This window comes from Tachyglossus aculeatus, chromosome 1 (assembly GCF_015852505.1).
Source record: "Tachyglossus aculeatus isolate mTacAcu1 chromosome 1, mTacAcu1.pri, whole genome shotgun sequence".
Lineage (NCBI taxonomy): Eukaryota > Metazoa > Chordata > Mammalia > Monotremata > Tachyglossidae > Tachyglossus > Tachyglossus aculeatus.
The window spans coordinates 122,543,954-122,557,945 of record NC_052066.1 but is presented as its reverse complement, the minus strand read 5'-3'; the positions used below and the strand labels follow the sequence as shown (position 1 = coordinate 122,557,945).

General features: G+C 38.2%; 1 protein-coding gene across 18 annotated transcripts in view; it reads left to right on the top strand.

Annotated features, from left to right (window-relative positions):
- The window catches only part of RIMS1 (regulating synaptic membrane exocytosis 1), a 554,640-nt gene that overhangs the window by 319,546 nt on the left and 221,102 nt on the right, over window positions 1–13,992 (top strand). For all 18 annotated transcript variants that reach the window (XM_038748659.1, XM_038748658.1, XM_038748657.1 and 15 more), the window contains 3 exons: window positions 1,987–2,054; window positions 5,947–6,057; window positions 13,292–13,391. In XM_038748659.1, the coding sequence (XP_038604587.1) occupies window positions 1,987–2,054; window positions 5,947–6,057; window positions 13,292–13,391 (279 nt within the window). The remainder of the gene's footprint in view (window positions 1–1,986; window positions 2,055–5,946; window positions 6,058–13,291; window positions 13,392–13,992) is intronic.

Here is a 13,992-nt window from a genome sequence, read left to right as displayed (position 1 = left end):
TTATTGGATACTTACTGGGTGCAGAACACTGTACTAATCATTTGGGAGAGTGGCAATGTGCAGTGCAATACAATTGGTAGACACAATCCCTGACCACAAGGAGCTTGAAGTAAAATTGATTTTCATCTGTTAGACTGGTTTTGGGGTGCTCTTGCCTGGTCAGGGGTAGATTATTGTGACAAAGTTTCCAATTTTATGATTCTATGAATATATGTAAAATATAAAATATTTTTCTTCCTTATGAATCTAAAAAAATACTGATGATATTTTCTCACTTAAAAAAAATCTAAATTCTTAGAAAGCCTCTTTGATCAATCACCAGGTTGAAAGGTTAGATAAGAAAATGTTTGAGAAATTATGATGCCAATTTTATCTTCAGCTTGATTTATTTTTAGCATTAATTGTATCTTAGACCCAAGTGAACATTTTCATTTTCCTTTCAGGAGAGAAGTGTGCTACAATATTAAGGGCACAGAGGGTTTAACTCTGCATTAACTGTTTTTCCAGTCACCTTCTCCTAATAGATGCCATGTTGCTCATTGTTTTTCTCCTGACTACTATTTCTTTTGGGTTGCCTTCCCTTTAGCCTTTCATTCTTTTTCATTATCTACCCAGGTTTTCCTACACTACAAACCCATGTGTATTATGCATTTTCACAACTCCACCAGACATCATTGACTACCAACCTCACTAAGAGGCAAAGTCTTTTCTTTAAAATTTGAAGAGTTTGGGCACAGAAGAGATAATAATAATAATAATAATAATAATAATAATAATAATAGCATGTATTAAGCACTTACTATGTGCATAGCACTGTTCTAAGCACTAGGGAGGTTAACAAGGTGATAAGGTTGTCCCACGGCGGGCTCACAGTCTTAATCCCCATCTTACAGATGAGGTAACTGAGGCACAGAGAAGTTAAGTGACTTGCCCAAAGTCACACATTTGACAATTGCCGGAGCCGGGATTCAAACCCATGACCTCTGATAATCTGATTCTTATCAATGAACAACTCATTCTTTTACTATTTCCCAATCCAGTTCCCAACTGAACCATTCTTCTTTCCCTTCCATCACACCCAATGCAGTTTTACTTATCCTCAAACACAATGCACCTTGTTCTTATTTTTTCTCCCTGACCTTGTCTCTAAGGTTTACCTCCTCCTCCCCCATAATAACTTAGATGAATGGTTTTATCATTCATTCAATTGTATTTATTAAGTGCTTACTGTGTGCAGAGCACTCACTGAAACTACTTCTTTTCCTAATAGACTCCTCTTTTCTTCCAGCCTTTCCAGCTCCTATTTGTCACCCATGATAAAGTTTAATCAATTTGTAGTTTTGTACTTCTCAGGCTTCTCATACTGATGGTTGGCCTCAACCTCTTTGCTTAACTTTATTATGTGCAGAAATTAGAACACTACTAGTTCATGGGCAAGTTGACTATGACATGCTCCTTTGATACGATTGATTGATCGTGGTACATCCAGAAATGCGTAGGGAATTTATCTCAGCACATAGAACAAGGAAGTGAGAAAAAGGGCTATGAAAGTGATATTCAGAAGGTGTGGTGGATGAGCGGCCAGATTTCTGGTTCCATTATTCGGAGTTCATTATGTAGAATACAGAGAACTCAATAACTAGATTCCCTTTGAGATATTAAATATGTACTTTGTGTTTTAGTTTGTCTCACTTGTTGATGTGCTTTCCCAGTGGTTTTGGATAACATAAATTTTAACATAAAGCTCTTGAGATTACCAAAGTGTTTAAGGCAATGGAGAAATACTTAACTTGCAAATTATGATTACTTGGCAGATTGTAAAATCTTATATAAATTCAATAAATTTGGGATTCAGCAGCTGTAATTTAACTTCTGATTTGGGAATGAAGATTATGGACTCTGAACCATAAACTAATTTGGGGAATTAATGCATTCACTCTTTCTAGTTTGAGAAATTATGCATTTTGTTCATTAATGTTTTTCCAGGTGACTTGGATTATTACTGGCTGGATCCTGCAACGTGGCACAGTCGAGAGACATCCCCAATTAGTTCGGTAAGTAACAGAAGAGTTAGGTATGGGATCAAGTTAAAATATGTTCAACTCATTGAATTTCTGTTCTTCTCAGAAGCTTTTGCTTCAAGAGTTTGAGATTGAGACCAGTTAGCTGTATAATATCAAAAAAGGGCCAAAGTTAGTTATTCCATATTTTGAGCAATCTGAGGAATACTCCATCCAGGACACAAATGATAACTCTGTGAAGGGCTAAGTAATCACAGCCAAAATAGATGCCCAAATGACCAATTAATGTAATAACCAGTAGTACAAATTGCCCTGATAACTAGATTCCCAAAGGGAATCTAGTTTTTGCATCACTAACCTCTCTGCATCCTGTCTCTCCTCATTTCAGTCCATAGTTCATTCTTTTACCATATATTTTTTCTAAAACATGTTCAGTCTATGTCTCCCCACTCTTCAAAAACCTCCAGTGGTTGCTCATCTATCTCCACATCAAACATAGACTCCTTATCCTTGGCTTTAAAGTACTTAATCAGATTGGTCTCCCCTCCTACCTTACCTCGCAATAGCCCAGCCCACACACCTTGTCTGATGGCAACTGTCTCTACCCAAATCTAATCTAATTTGAAGCTGACCCTTTCCCCACATACACCCTCCTCCTCCATATGTGCCAGATGACCAATCTTCCCACTTTCAAAGCCTTGGATCTATGTAATGATAATAATAATAATAATAATAATAATAATAATAATAATAATAATGGTATTTGTTAAGCGCTTACTATGTGCCAAGCACTCTTCTAAGTACTGGGATAGATACAAGGTTATCAGGTTGTCCCACGTGGGGTTCACAGGCTTAATCCCCATTTTGCAGATGAGGTAACTGAGGCCCAGAGAAGTGAAGTAACTTGCCCAAAATCACACAGCTGACAAGTGGTGGAGCTGGTATTAGAACCCACAACGTCTCACTCTTAAACCCATGCTCTTTCCATTTCCACTAAGCCACGATGCTTCTCTGTGTGATTTGGGCACTTGATATTCACCCCACCCTCAGCCCCACAGCACTTATGTATGTATGTGTAACATTTATATTAATGTCTGTTGTCCCCTCTAGACTCTAAGCTCACTGTGGGCAGACAACGTGTCTACAAACTATATTATATTGTACTCTCCCTAGTGCTTAGTTCAGTGCTCTGCAGACAGTAAGTACTCAATAATACTATTGACTGATTGAAAGACTAGCAACAGAAAAATACAGACCTTGAGGTATGATTTGAAAATATTTAAAGCACAATAGTTTAAAGCTGCAAATGTCAAGCTCGATTGCCTTAACAACCAGAAATCAGTTATCAAGTTCTGGTCCATATGGTCACTTAAGGCTTTACTTGGGGTAGTGGCCGAAATAGGGTCTAGTTTACCCTGTAACTCCAGTATTTCTTAAGCAAAGAGAATACAATAGCATGTAATCAATCAGTCAATCAACTATATTTATTGAGCCCTTGCTGTGTGCAAAACACTGTAATAAAACCTTGAGAGAGTACAATGTAACAGAGTAACAATTTAACAGAATTCATTCATTCAGTCATATGTATTGAGTGCTTAATGTGTGCAGAGCACTGTACAAAGAGTTGGTAGGTACGTTCCCTACCTAGAGGGGTATACAGACATAGCTATAAATAAATAAATCATGAAAATGTGAATAATTGCTATAGAGCATGGAGAACTATTCTTCTGGTATTGTCACAACCGGGATTTCACCAAACAAACTGTGTGGGTAGAGGAAGCCAAATATTGACCTTCTTCTCTAAACTCTTTCTGAGAAGAATTCAACCTTGGCAATGGGATTTTCCCAGTACTGGCAGAAGAACAAGTATCTGAGAAAATCCCAGTAGCTTCCAGAATTGTTGATGAAACTAGTCCCTATGAACTATTAACATTTTAGTTTTGTGCTTGCAGTGGTAGCAGCAGTATTAGTGGAATTTAAGATCCCGCTTGGAGCAATGTGTTATACTAAGTTATTGAGAGGAACATAATAATTAAGTTGCATATAGCCCATTTGAGAAGCAACATGGTGCAGCAGATAGAGCCTGGCCCTGGGAGTCATAAGGTCATGGGTTCTAATCCCGACCCTGCTACTTGTCTGCTGTGTGACCTTGGGCAAGTCATTTCACTTCTCTGTGCCTCAGTTACCTCATCTGTAAAATGGGGATTAAAACTGTGGGACCAGCATGGGACAGAGACTGTGTCCAACCCGATTTTTTCGTATCCACCACAGTGCTTAGTACAGTGCCTGGAACATAGTAAGCGCTTAACAAATACTAGAATTATTATTAGTGTTATTGTAAGAACCTTACACTCTAAGAGGGGAGACAAATATAAAAAAATTTACAACTAATGTGGTCAAAATTTACAAGTATTGTTTGGTATAAATAAGCTCATAACTTATTAAGTTAAAATTAAGTGATGTTGAGAGATTAACCAGGGCAGGCTTGCTGGAAAATATTGGATTTTAGGAGGGATTTGAATGTGCGGAGAGCTTAGTTTTTTCTGATGTGAGGAGGGAGAGAATTCAAAGCTGGGGAAACAGTGTGTGCCAAAGGGTGGAAGCAGGAGACTCAGGATCAAGGTACACCTAGAATTTTGGCTTGGGTGAAAAGAAGACATTGAGTGACAGAGGGATCATATCCATCAAATCTATTGTTCTCTCCCAGTTGCTTAGTACAATGCTCCGGATGCACTAGGTGCTTAATAAATATCAATGACTGATAATAGAGGGTTAAGAGAGTCGATAGATGAGGTAAGGGTAGTGGAAGTAATAATAATAATAATGGTAGCATTTATTAAGCACTTAATATGTGCAAAACACTGTTCTAAGTGCTGGGGAGGTTAAAAGGCGATGAGGTTGTCCCACGGGGGGGCTCACAGTCTTAATCCCCATTTTACAGATGAGTGAACTGAGGCCCAGAGAAGTTAAGTGACTTGCTCAAAGTCACACAGCTGACAAGTGGCGGAACCAGAATTTGAACCCATGACCTCTGACTCCAAAACCCGGGCTCTTTCCACTGAGCCACACTGCTTCTCTAGTAGTGAGAAGTAGTGAGAAGTTTGGGGGGGTTTTTATATGGGAAGACATAGGAAGTGAGGGTAAATGTTTAATTGAGAATAGAAACGTGGACAAAGCAATGCGTCAGGAAAATGATTGTATATCAGCCTACACTATAGATTGGAGCAGACAGATGCTGGAGGCTGGGAGAATAGTATGGAGGTTTATGCAGTAGTCTAGACATAGCTAGACCAGAATTTATCCCAAACTGGTAACTGTTTGGTTGGAGAGCAAGGAATTTCTGATTCCTTCCCTGGACTTCTCCAGCTGGGTCTGTTTTAAAATAATTTTAAAGTACACTGCTTTTGCTGTGATCTTGCTGCCTATTAGTTTCAATCTGGTTAGCATAGTCAAAGTATTGATGTGTTCTAAATGCATAGCTTTTAAAACTTTGAGATGCCTGGAATCCATGAATAAAGAATGTGATATTGAATTATTTATATTAATAAGATATATAAATGAACGATGAAGAAAAACACATAAACAATCTGCTTAAAGCCAAAGCTAGGTAGAATGTAAAATACATGTTATTTGTAAGATCAATAATTAACAATTATTGCTATGTATGTTTAGGTTTCCAGCCTCATTTTAACAATGTACAGTAAGAGTATCAATTAACTGAAAGCAACAACAGTTTAAATACCATCTTTCCTGAGTCTTAGCATCTTTACTATGAAGTACTTCTAGAATAGTTGAAAAATTACAATTTACTAGACACATTTCACCAACCACAACAGCGACATGATAATCAGGTTGGACACAATCCCTGACACACATGAGCCACCAGTTTAATAACATTTCCATTTTGTCCTCTGTTTTTTAATAGCATCCTGTAACGTGGCAACCATCCAAAGAGGGAGATCGCTTAATAGGGCGTGTCATTCTTAACAAGAGAACAACCATGCCCAAAGAAGCTGGTGCATTACTGGGGCTTAAAGTAAGTATGCTAAGAGTCTTTAAGAGTGGGGCCATGAAAAACACCACATTGCCAACCAAACCACGGAATGTAACCTCAAATAATGGTGGAAAATCCTCAGCATCTTCTTTTCTTCTAAGAATAGCTTTTAGTCAATAATTTCATATTTTTTTATCTTTACACAATGTGGTTCTTATGCTGAAAAGCATCTCATTTATATTTTATGTGTTGAAATTGTTGGGGAATTTTAACATTCATTTCAAGGAGTGACTGAAAATGTTTGAATTTCCAATATACACATAGCTCCAGTTCACCACAAGCATGTTATATAAATAGGAAACAAAGAAGCCACAGAATACTTTGGAAACAAGTTCAACTGGAGAATAGTTTTATTCCATAGACAAATGTGTTGACCAGAGATGATGACTGATATTTGAGATTTTCTTTATTCTTTCCATTTTCTTTATTGCCCTTCCACCTCATCAACCAGCCACTTTTATTCCCTTTTTATATATTTACCAAATTCCAACTACTAGATTTTCGATCCAAGTGTTTGCACATCAACGAAGGTACATGAACCAAATGAAAGAACCTCTCTGCCTTTTTCTGGGAGATTGCAAATATGCATAATTCTACTGCCACTGACTGCCTTTACCCCAGCCAGCCATCTGGTGATGTATGCCGTTGGTCGCAAGGGAAACAGGTGGTATGTGAAAGATTCAGTTCAACCCATCCTTTTACCAGAAAAATCAACTCCAAAACAACTTCAAATATCCAGGACAACACCGCTTTTGGGTTTTGATTTGTGTGAGAAGGGAAAAAAGACCATCCCAAACTCATTACAAGCAAGATATGTGCCACACTCAACAGTGGATTATAAATGAGAGCCCATCAGATGCTGCTGATGACATCTCACGGAGATTTTCTGTTTCATGACCACATACCACAGCCATTATCCTTGCCAGTCATCTTGCAGTGCATGCTGCTGATCAGGGGGAAACCAGAGAATGTCATGGGAACATGGTTCAGTGCAAGTCCCAAAGAGCCTGAAATTCTGCTCTTCTAGCCCAGTAACCTACTGATTTTGTTTTTATGCTGTGTATTTGCTACATTCTAAAGTTTTATCATTCCTGTTGCATGTATTTCCAGTCCCTTTGACCCCCACTCTCTTAGATTGTGAGCCTCCCAAGGGTCTGGGACGATGTTTAATTCCCACCTGTATATTCTTTCCCAGTGTTCAGTACAGTGCTATGCATGTAGTAAACACTTAATAAATACTACTCCTATTTCCAGAGAAGCAGTGTGGCTTAGTGGAAAAAGCGTGAGCTTGGGAGTCAGAGGACGTGGATTCTAATCCCAGCTCTGCCACTTGTCTGCTGTGTGACCTTGGGCAAGCAGCTTAAATTCTCCATGCCTCCATTACCTCATCTGTAAAATGTGGATTAAGACTGTGAGCCCCTCATGGGACGACCCGATTACCACGCATCTACCCCAGTGCTTAGAACAGTGGTTGGCACGTAGTAAGCTCTTAACAAATGCCATAATTATTATTATTATTACCACTAAACGGCCAACATTACTACAGAAATAATGCATGTCCTGCCACTGATTAGATAGATCTTTCCATTACAAATTCTCAAACGTATACTGAAGACCTATGAAACCTGGGCATCCGCTTTCTGCTGTCTTGCTAAGGGAGAAATAACTCCAGCTCCTTCTAAGACCTAATTGTCAACATCTCCTGCTAAACCCTCACTGAGTATCCATTACAACAGTTTCTGATTCCTCCTAATGATCTACCTAAACATGCCATAACATCCTAAGGTCGTGATGCCAGCTCCCCAAAAAAGAACTGTATTTCTCCTCAATACTTTTCATTGAACATGAAAAGGGTCCCGCTAACTTTAAGAAATTATTGGCAATCTGATCATACCACAGCCTGGTCATCGCGCCTCTGTTCATCATTTATTCCACTGGTCTAATTTCTAGATTTGCTGGAAGCCTCATCCTGACAACTGGTAACAATCCAACTGTTTAAAGAGTGATTTGATAAATTAATAATGCCATGTGGTAAGCAGACCAAGTCTTGGATGTGAGCATTTTTTAAAAATATATTTTTAGTAATATGTGTAGAACATATTTACATTCACTTCTAAACTATCCCATGACTAGTTGGTGTTTGAGGAGCACTATTAATCCTCAGTACATACTTAATAAATAAAATTGAAGTAATGCCCCCTTCCTAAGAGAAGGGACCATTTTAATTCATGGTCACAGCTTGGAAGAGATGATTTCTAAGCAACAGACATGAACTATCTATTTCTCCATCCTTATTGACCTCCATGTGCATTGCTCTCTCCAGTTGTCCCAGACATTTAATAATAATGATGGTATTTGTTAAGCACTTACTATGTGCCAAGCACTGTTCTAAGTGCTGGGGTAGATACAGGGTAATCTGGTTGTCCCACGTGGGGTTCACAGTCTTAATCCCCATTTTATCATCATCAATCGTATTTACTGTGTGCAGAGCACTGTACTAAGCACTTGAATATGTACAATTCAATTTATAAATATGTATAGATATGTACATGATAAATTGTACATAATAAATATGTATATAATAAATTCATAATATGTATGAATTTATACATATTTACCTGTATATATGTATATATGTTTGTACATATTTATTACTCTATTTTACTTGTACATATCTATTCTATTCATTTTATTTTGTTAGTATGTTTGGTTCTATTCTCTGTCTCCCCCTTTTAGACTGTGAGCCCACTGTTGGGTAGGGACTGTCTCTATATGTTGCCAACTTGTACTTCCCAAGCGCTTAGTACAGTGCTCTACACACAGTAAGCGCTCAATAAATACGATTGATGATGATGATTTTACAGATAAGGGAACTGAGGCACAGAGAAGTTATGCGACTTGCCCAAGGTCACACAGCAGACAAGTGACAGAGCTGGAATTAGAACTCATGGCCTCTGGCTCTCAGGCCCAGTCTCTTACCACTAAGCCAACCTGCTTCCTGGGACTTGTACTACCACCCTATCGCCACTAAATTCTGGAGGTTCAACATTCACAGCACCACTAAAATCTGATCTTTCCTCTCCAAAGCACTGCCACATCAATCCAAGAACTTAATAATAGTAATAATTGTGGTATTTGTTGAGCACTTACCACGTGCCAGGCACTGTACTTAAATGCTAAAGCAAGGAAATTGGGCTGGACACAGTCCCTGTCCCAAGTGGGGCTCACAATCTCAGTCCCCATTTTGCAGATGAGATAACTGAGGCACAGGGAAGTGAAGTGACTTGCCCAAGGTCACACAGCAGACAAGTGGTAGAGCTAGGATTAGAACCCGTGACATTCTGACTCCCTGGCTCATGCTCTATCCATTATGCCATGCTGAGCCCAGGCTTGGGAGTCAGAGGACGTGGGTTCTAATTCTGGCTCTGCCACCTGTCTGCTGTGTGACCTTGGGCAAGTCACTTAACTTCTCTGTGCCTCAGTTACCTCCTCTGGAAAATGGAGATGAAGACTGTGAGCCCCACGTGGGACAACCTGATTACCTTGTATCTACCCGAGTGCTTAAAACAGTGCATGGCACATAGTAAGTGCTTAACAACATAATAACGTAATTATTATTATCATAATTATCCCACCTTCATTACTGCATCAGCCTCCTTGCTGAGCTCCCTGCCTCCTATCTCTTCCAACTCCAGTACATACTTCACTCTGCTGCCTGAGTCATTTTTCCACTGAAACATTCAGTCCATGTTTCCCAACCCCTCAAGAGCCTCAGAAGGTTTCCTGTCCATCACATCAATCAATCAGCCAGTCAAACAAACAGAAACTCTTACCATTGGCTTTAAAGCACTCATCTACTTTGCCTCTTCCTAGCTCACCACTTTCCTACTACAGTCCTTGTTGCACACATTTTGCTCTTCTAATGCCGACTTACTCACTGTACCTTGATCTCGTCTATCTCGCCATATGATATATGGATGATCACTCTCCATATCTTAAAAGCCACACTGAAGGCACGTCTCCTCCAAGAGGCCTTCCCTGACTAGGCCCTCATTTCCTCTTCTCCCATTCCCTTCTGTGTTGCCCTTGCATTTGGATTTGCACCTTTTTATTCACCCTACCTCAGCTCCACAGCACATATGTACATACTAATAATTTACTTATCAATACCTGTCTCCCCCAGTAGACAGTAAACTTGTTATTATATTGTACTCTCCGAAGCACTTAGAAAAATGCTCGACAAACAGTAAGCGCTCAATAAATGTGATTGATTGATTGATCTTTGAATATATAGTCACAGATAGGGAGGGCTATTTAGGTTGCTGTGTATGGCTCTGGGTCATAATACCTGTGCATAACAAACAATGCATTCTCTGACTGTATACATAGATTGATTGACCCTGCTGTTCTAGTGTGCTTGTTTTTCACAGTACCTGTCACTGTTTTCAGATTTGCATCTAAGTTTCCTGGTCTTCTTAAGTCCTCCAGTCAGCTCTTCCCTTGACTGGTGTTCACCAGCCTTGCCTTTCTACTGCAGTTCTCTTCCAACAGTTCACTGCTTTTATAGTTGTTTGAGACTGTGTCTCCTTGTATGTCTGTTTTGCCTTTCCTGTAGCATGGATCCAGTTGAGTTTGAACAGAAGCTTCTCAGTTATATCAGTGATAACTCATTTTCCTCTCAGTTCTCACCCAGCAAAGCCAGATCACTTTGAGCAGTGCATTCCAAATGAAATATCCTGTGTCTGGGACATATCCACTTGGCTAACCATTTGGTTGAATACTTGGCTGACATATCCATTTTGGCTGACCTGCCCACACATAAAAGTCAGAAACTCTTTAACCATCAACTATAAGCACCCAATCATCCTCCCTGCACTTTGGTATTCATCACCCCATGACCAAATCCAGAACACTTACGTACAAATCCTTATTCTCTGCAGCTTCCTCTATTTGTAGTTTACTTTAATGTCTTCCACCACCACTAGATTGTAAACTTCTGATTTGCATATATCCACCCCCGTGCTTAGTACAGTGCCTGGCAAATAGTAAGCGCTTAACAAATACCGTAATTATTTGTTATGTAATACCGTAATTACCATAATTATTAACAAATACTGTAGAGAAGCAGCTTGGCTCAGTGGAAAGAGCACGGGCTTTGGAGTCAGAGGTCATGGGTTCAAATCCCGGCTCCACCACTTGTCAGCTGTGTGACTTTGGACAAGTCACTTCACTTCTCTGGGCCTCAGTTACCTCATCTGTAAAATGGGGATTAAGACTGTGAGCCCCTGTGGGACAACCTGATCACCTTGTAACCTCCCCAGCACTTAGAACAGTGCTTTGCACATAGTAAGCGCTTAATAAATGCCATTATTATTATGTAATGTACTCTCCCAAGTGCTTAGTAAAGTTCTCTGCACACAGTAAGAGTTCAGTAAATACCATGGATTGACTGATTACTCTTAATCCTTGTCCCTGTCCTAATTGTCAGAAGCCCACAAATCTTTTGTCACCTTTTGCTCTTCTTAGTCATTTAATCTACCACAGTCAATCTCTAAATCTTCTATTTTTCACAGATCTGCCCATTTCTCTTTAGCCTTATGATTAGCATTTTTATTCAAACCTTCATCTCCATTTCCTTTCTGTTCTCCTCATCTCTAACTCGCCTCTTCAAGTCTATTCTAAAGTCACTTGTACTGTATTCAACTTGAATTTAAAATGTCACACCTCTTCTCCAGACTCTCAGATTATCCATTTCTTCACAAACCAGAACATTCTAACCCATCAACTGCTTCCTGTTTATTTTTTATCCACCATCTTCTCCAAATTCTCAGCTCCTAAAATAACTTCAGAATGTATCTCTTGTATCACTTGATCCATTGCTGATCCATTTCTCCTTTGAATGGAACTTCTCTCCCCACTCAAATCCACCAAACCAGATTCCTTTACACCTACAAAACTCTCCTGAAAAGTTATTTATTTCAAAAGGAATTGAATTCCCTGACTAATCTCCTGGTTTCATGCATATCACATCCTACCAGCCACTTGTGTATGTATCTGTTTATTAACATATCACTTAGCTGTTCATTAAGCTGTTTCATTTTGTTTATATCATCATCTATGCTCTTACTCTTTTACTTCTTTGTGCATTTGTCAGTTTGTATCTGCTTGTCATACTTTATATTGAAAAGTTTTTAAGGTAGAGACCATATTTTTAATTTCTACTGTAAAAATGCCTAGTACACAGCTATGCACACAATAAATCTTAAATGTGAGTGATGGATGACGATGATGAAAAGAAGGAAGCCAAAGCTTGGAATTCTGAATGAGCTGTTATTCTTCAACATTTGGAAGAAACACTGGAGGAATATTGCAAGACTTCAAAGTTGCTACAGAGATCAAAGACGGACTCTAGATCCTAACTGGCAAAATCCTAGCCAGATTCCTAGACAAACTTCTCTAGGATTTTGTAAAGCTTGTCTTCCTTGAATCTCAATATGACTTTAGGTAAAAACATTAAGACTGCCTGATTTTTGCAGCCGAGCAGAAATTCAAGCCTATATACCGTATTTGTTGATTTAATAAAACATCAATACAACTGGCATCTGCTAAATAAATCTAGATGCCATAGAAATTCATCTTGATCTTTCTCCATAATAATTTGGCCCGTCTAGTGAGAAATTTCTCCACCAGCAGTGAAGAGAACTATATGGAAGATTAAATTTCTTTCAATCAAATCATGCTTCCATACTGAAGACCTCAATGAAGAATCTGAGTTGGTATCAAGAAAAGCTTTCAATCCACTGGGAAATATCACAGACATTGAACATTAATATTACTGAAGATAGAAGCAGACAATCCTCTGACAATGTAAGCCTAAAGATTGAATACAGCTACATAGATCATAATATCACAATAGCCAAATTAAAAAATCACCCTCAATAGTTTATTACACCATAATATGATACAGAAGGCTCCAGAAGGGAAGTCTGATAGACATTTATATCTTTTTATATTTCTACAGTTCTGTTGTTTAACCATGTGCTATGTAAAGCAGAAGGTTTCATGTGCCTTGGAAAAGTATTACCACCCAGTGTTTCTAAATGAAGTGCCTAATGTACAGAAATGATTTCTGAATCAATTATAGATGATAATTACATAATCGTGCTTAATATTTCCAATTCTGTATTTTTAAATTTGCAAATTTATAATTTCCTAGGTCGTTGGGGGAAAAATGACAGATTTAGGACGTCTCGGTGCCTTCATCACCAAAGTGAAGAAAGGTAGCTTAGCTGATGTAGTGGGACATTTACGAGCAGGTAAAGTTAATAATTTTTATAGATAATGCATGGTGTTTCTTTTCTCAAAATTGTGCAGATTGTGCAGTGTAATAAATAGCATTTATTTCCTGTCATTTAGTGAATTATTTCACTAGTATTGAGGGCATACACATGTTAATAATATTTATAAATAAATAGAAGCAACTTAAAAACTGGAAATATTTGTGAGTCTTTGTGAATTTCTAACTGTTTCTTTTAAGGAAAAAATTATTGTATACAAATGGAAATTTTTTAAAAGCCACTGTTAGGAAAATATTATACTCCAAGCAGAGTGTATGCTCTCATTTTTTAAATTCCTTTTAAAATGTTGAGGTAAAATACACTTGAAATTAAATTTGATTTCATTTTCGAAATACAGCTGATTGTCTTACATCTACCCAAGCACAGTGCTAGGCACAAAGTAAGTGCTTAAAATTATCATCATTATTATTATTGTTGGTATTAATATTATTACTATTACAATGCCATGAATATATTTGAATTCCAAGATCTCACTGTCCAGAAAATTATTTCAATGTTAAACTTGATAAGTATGAATAGCTTTATATTTCTCAAATGTTTTTATTAGAGATATTTTAAA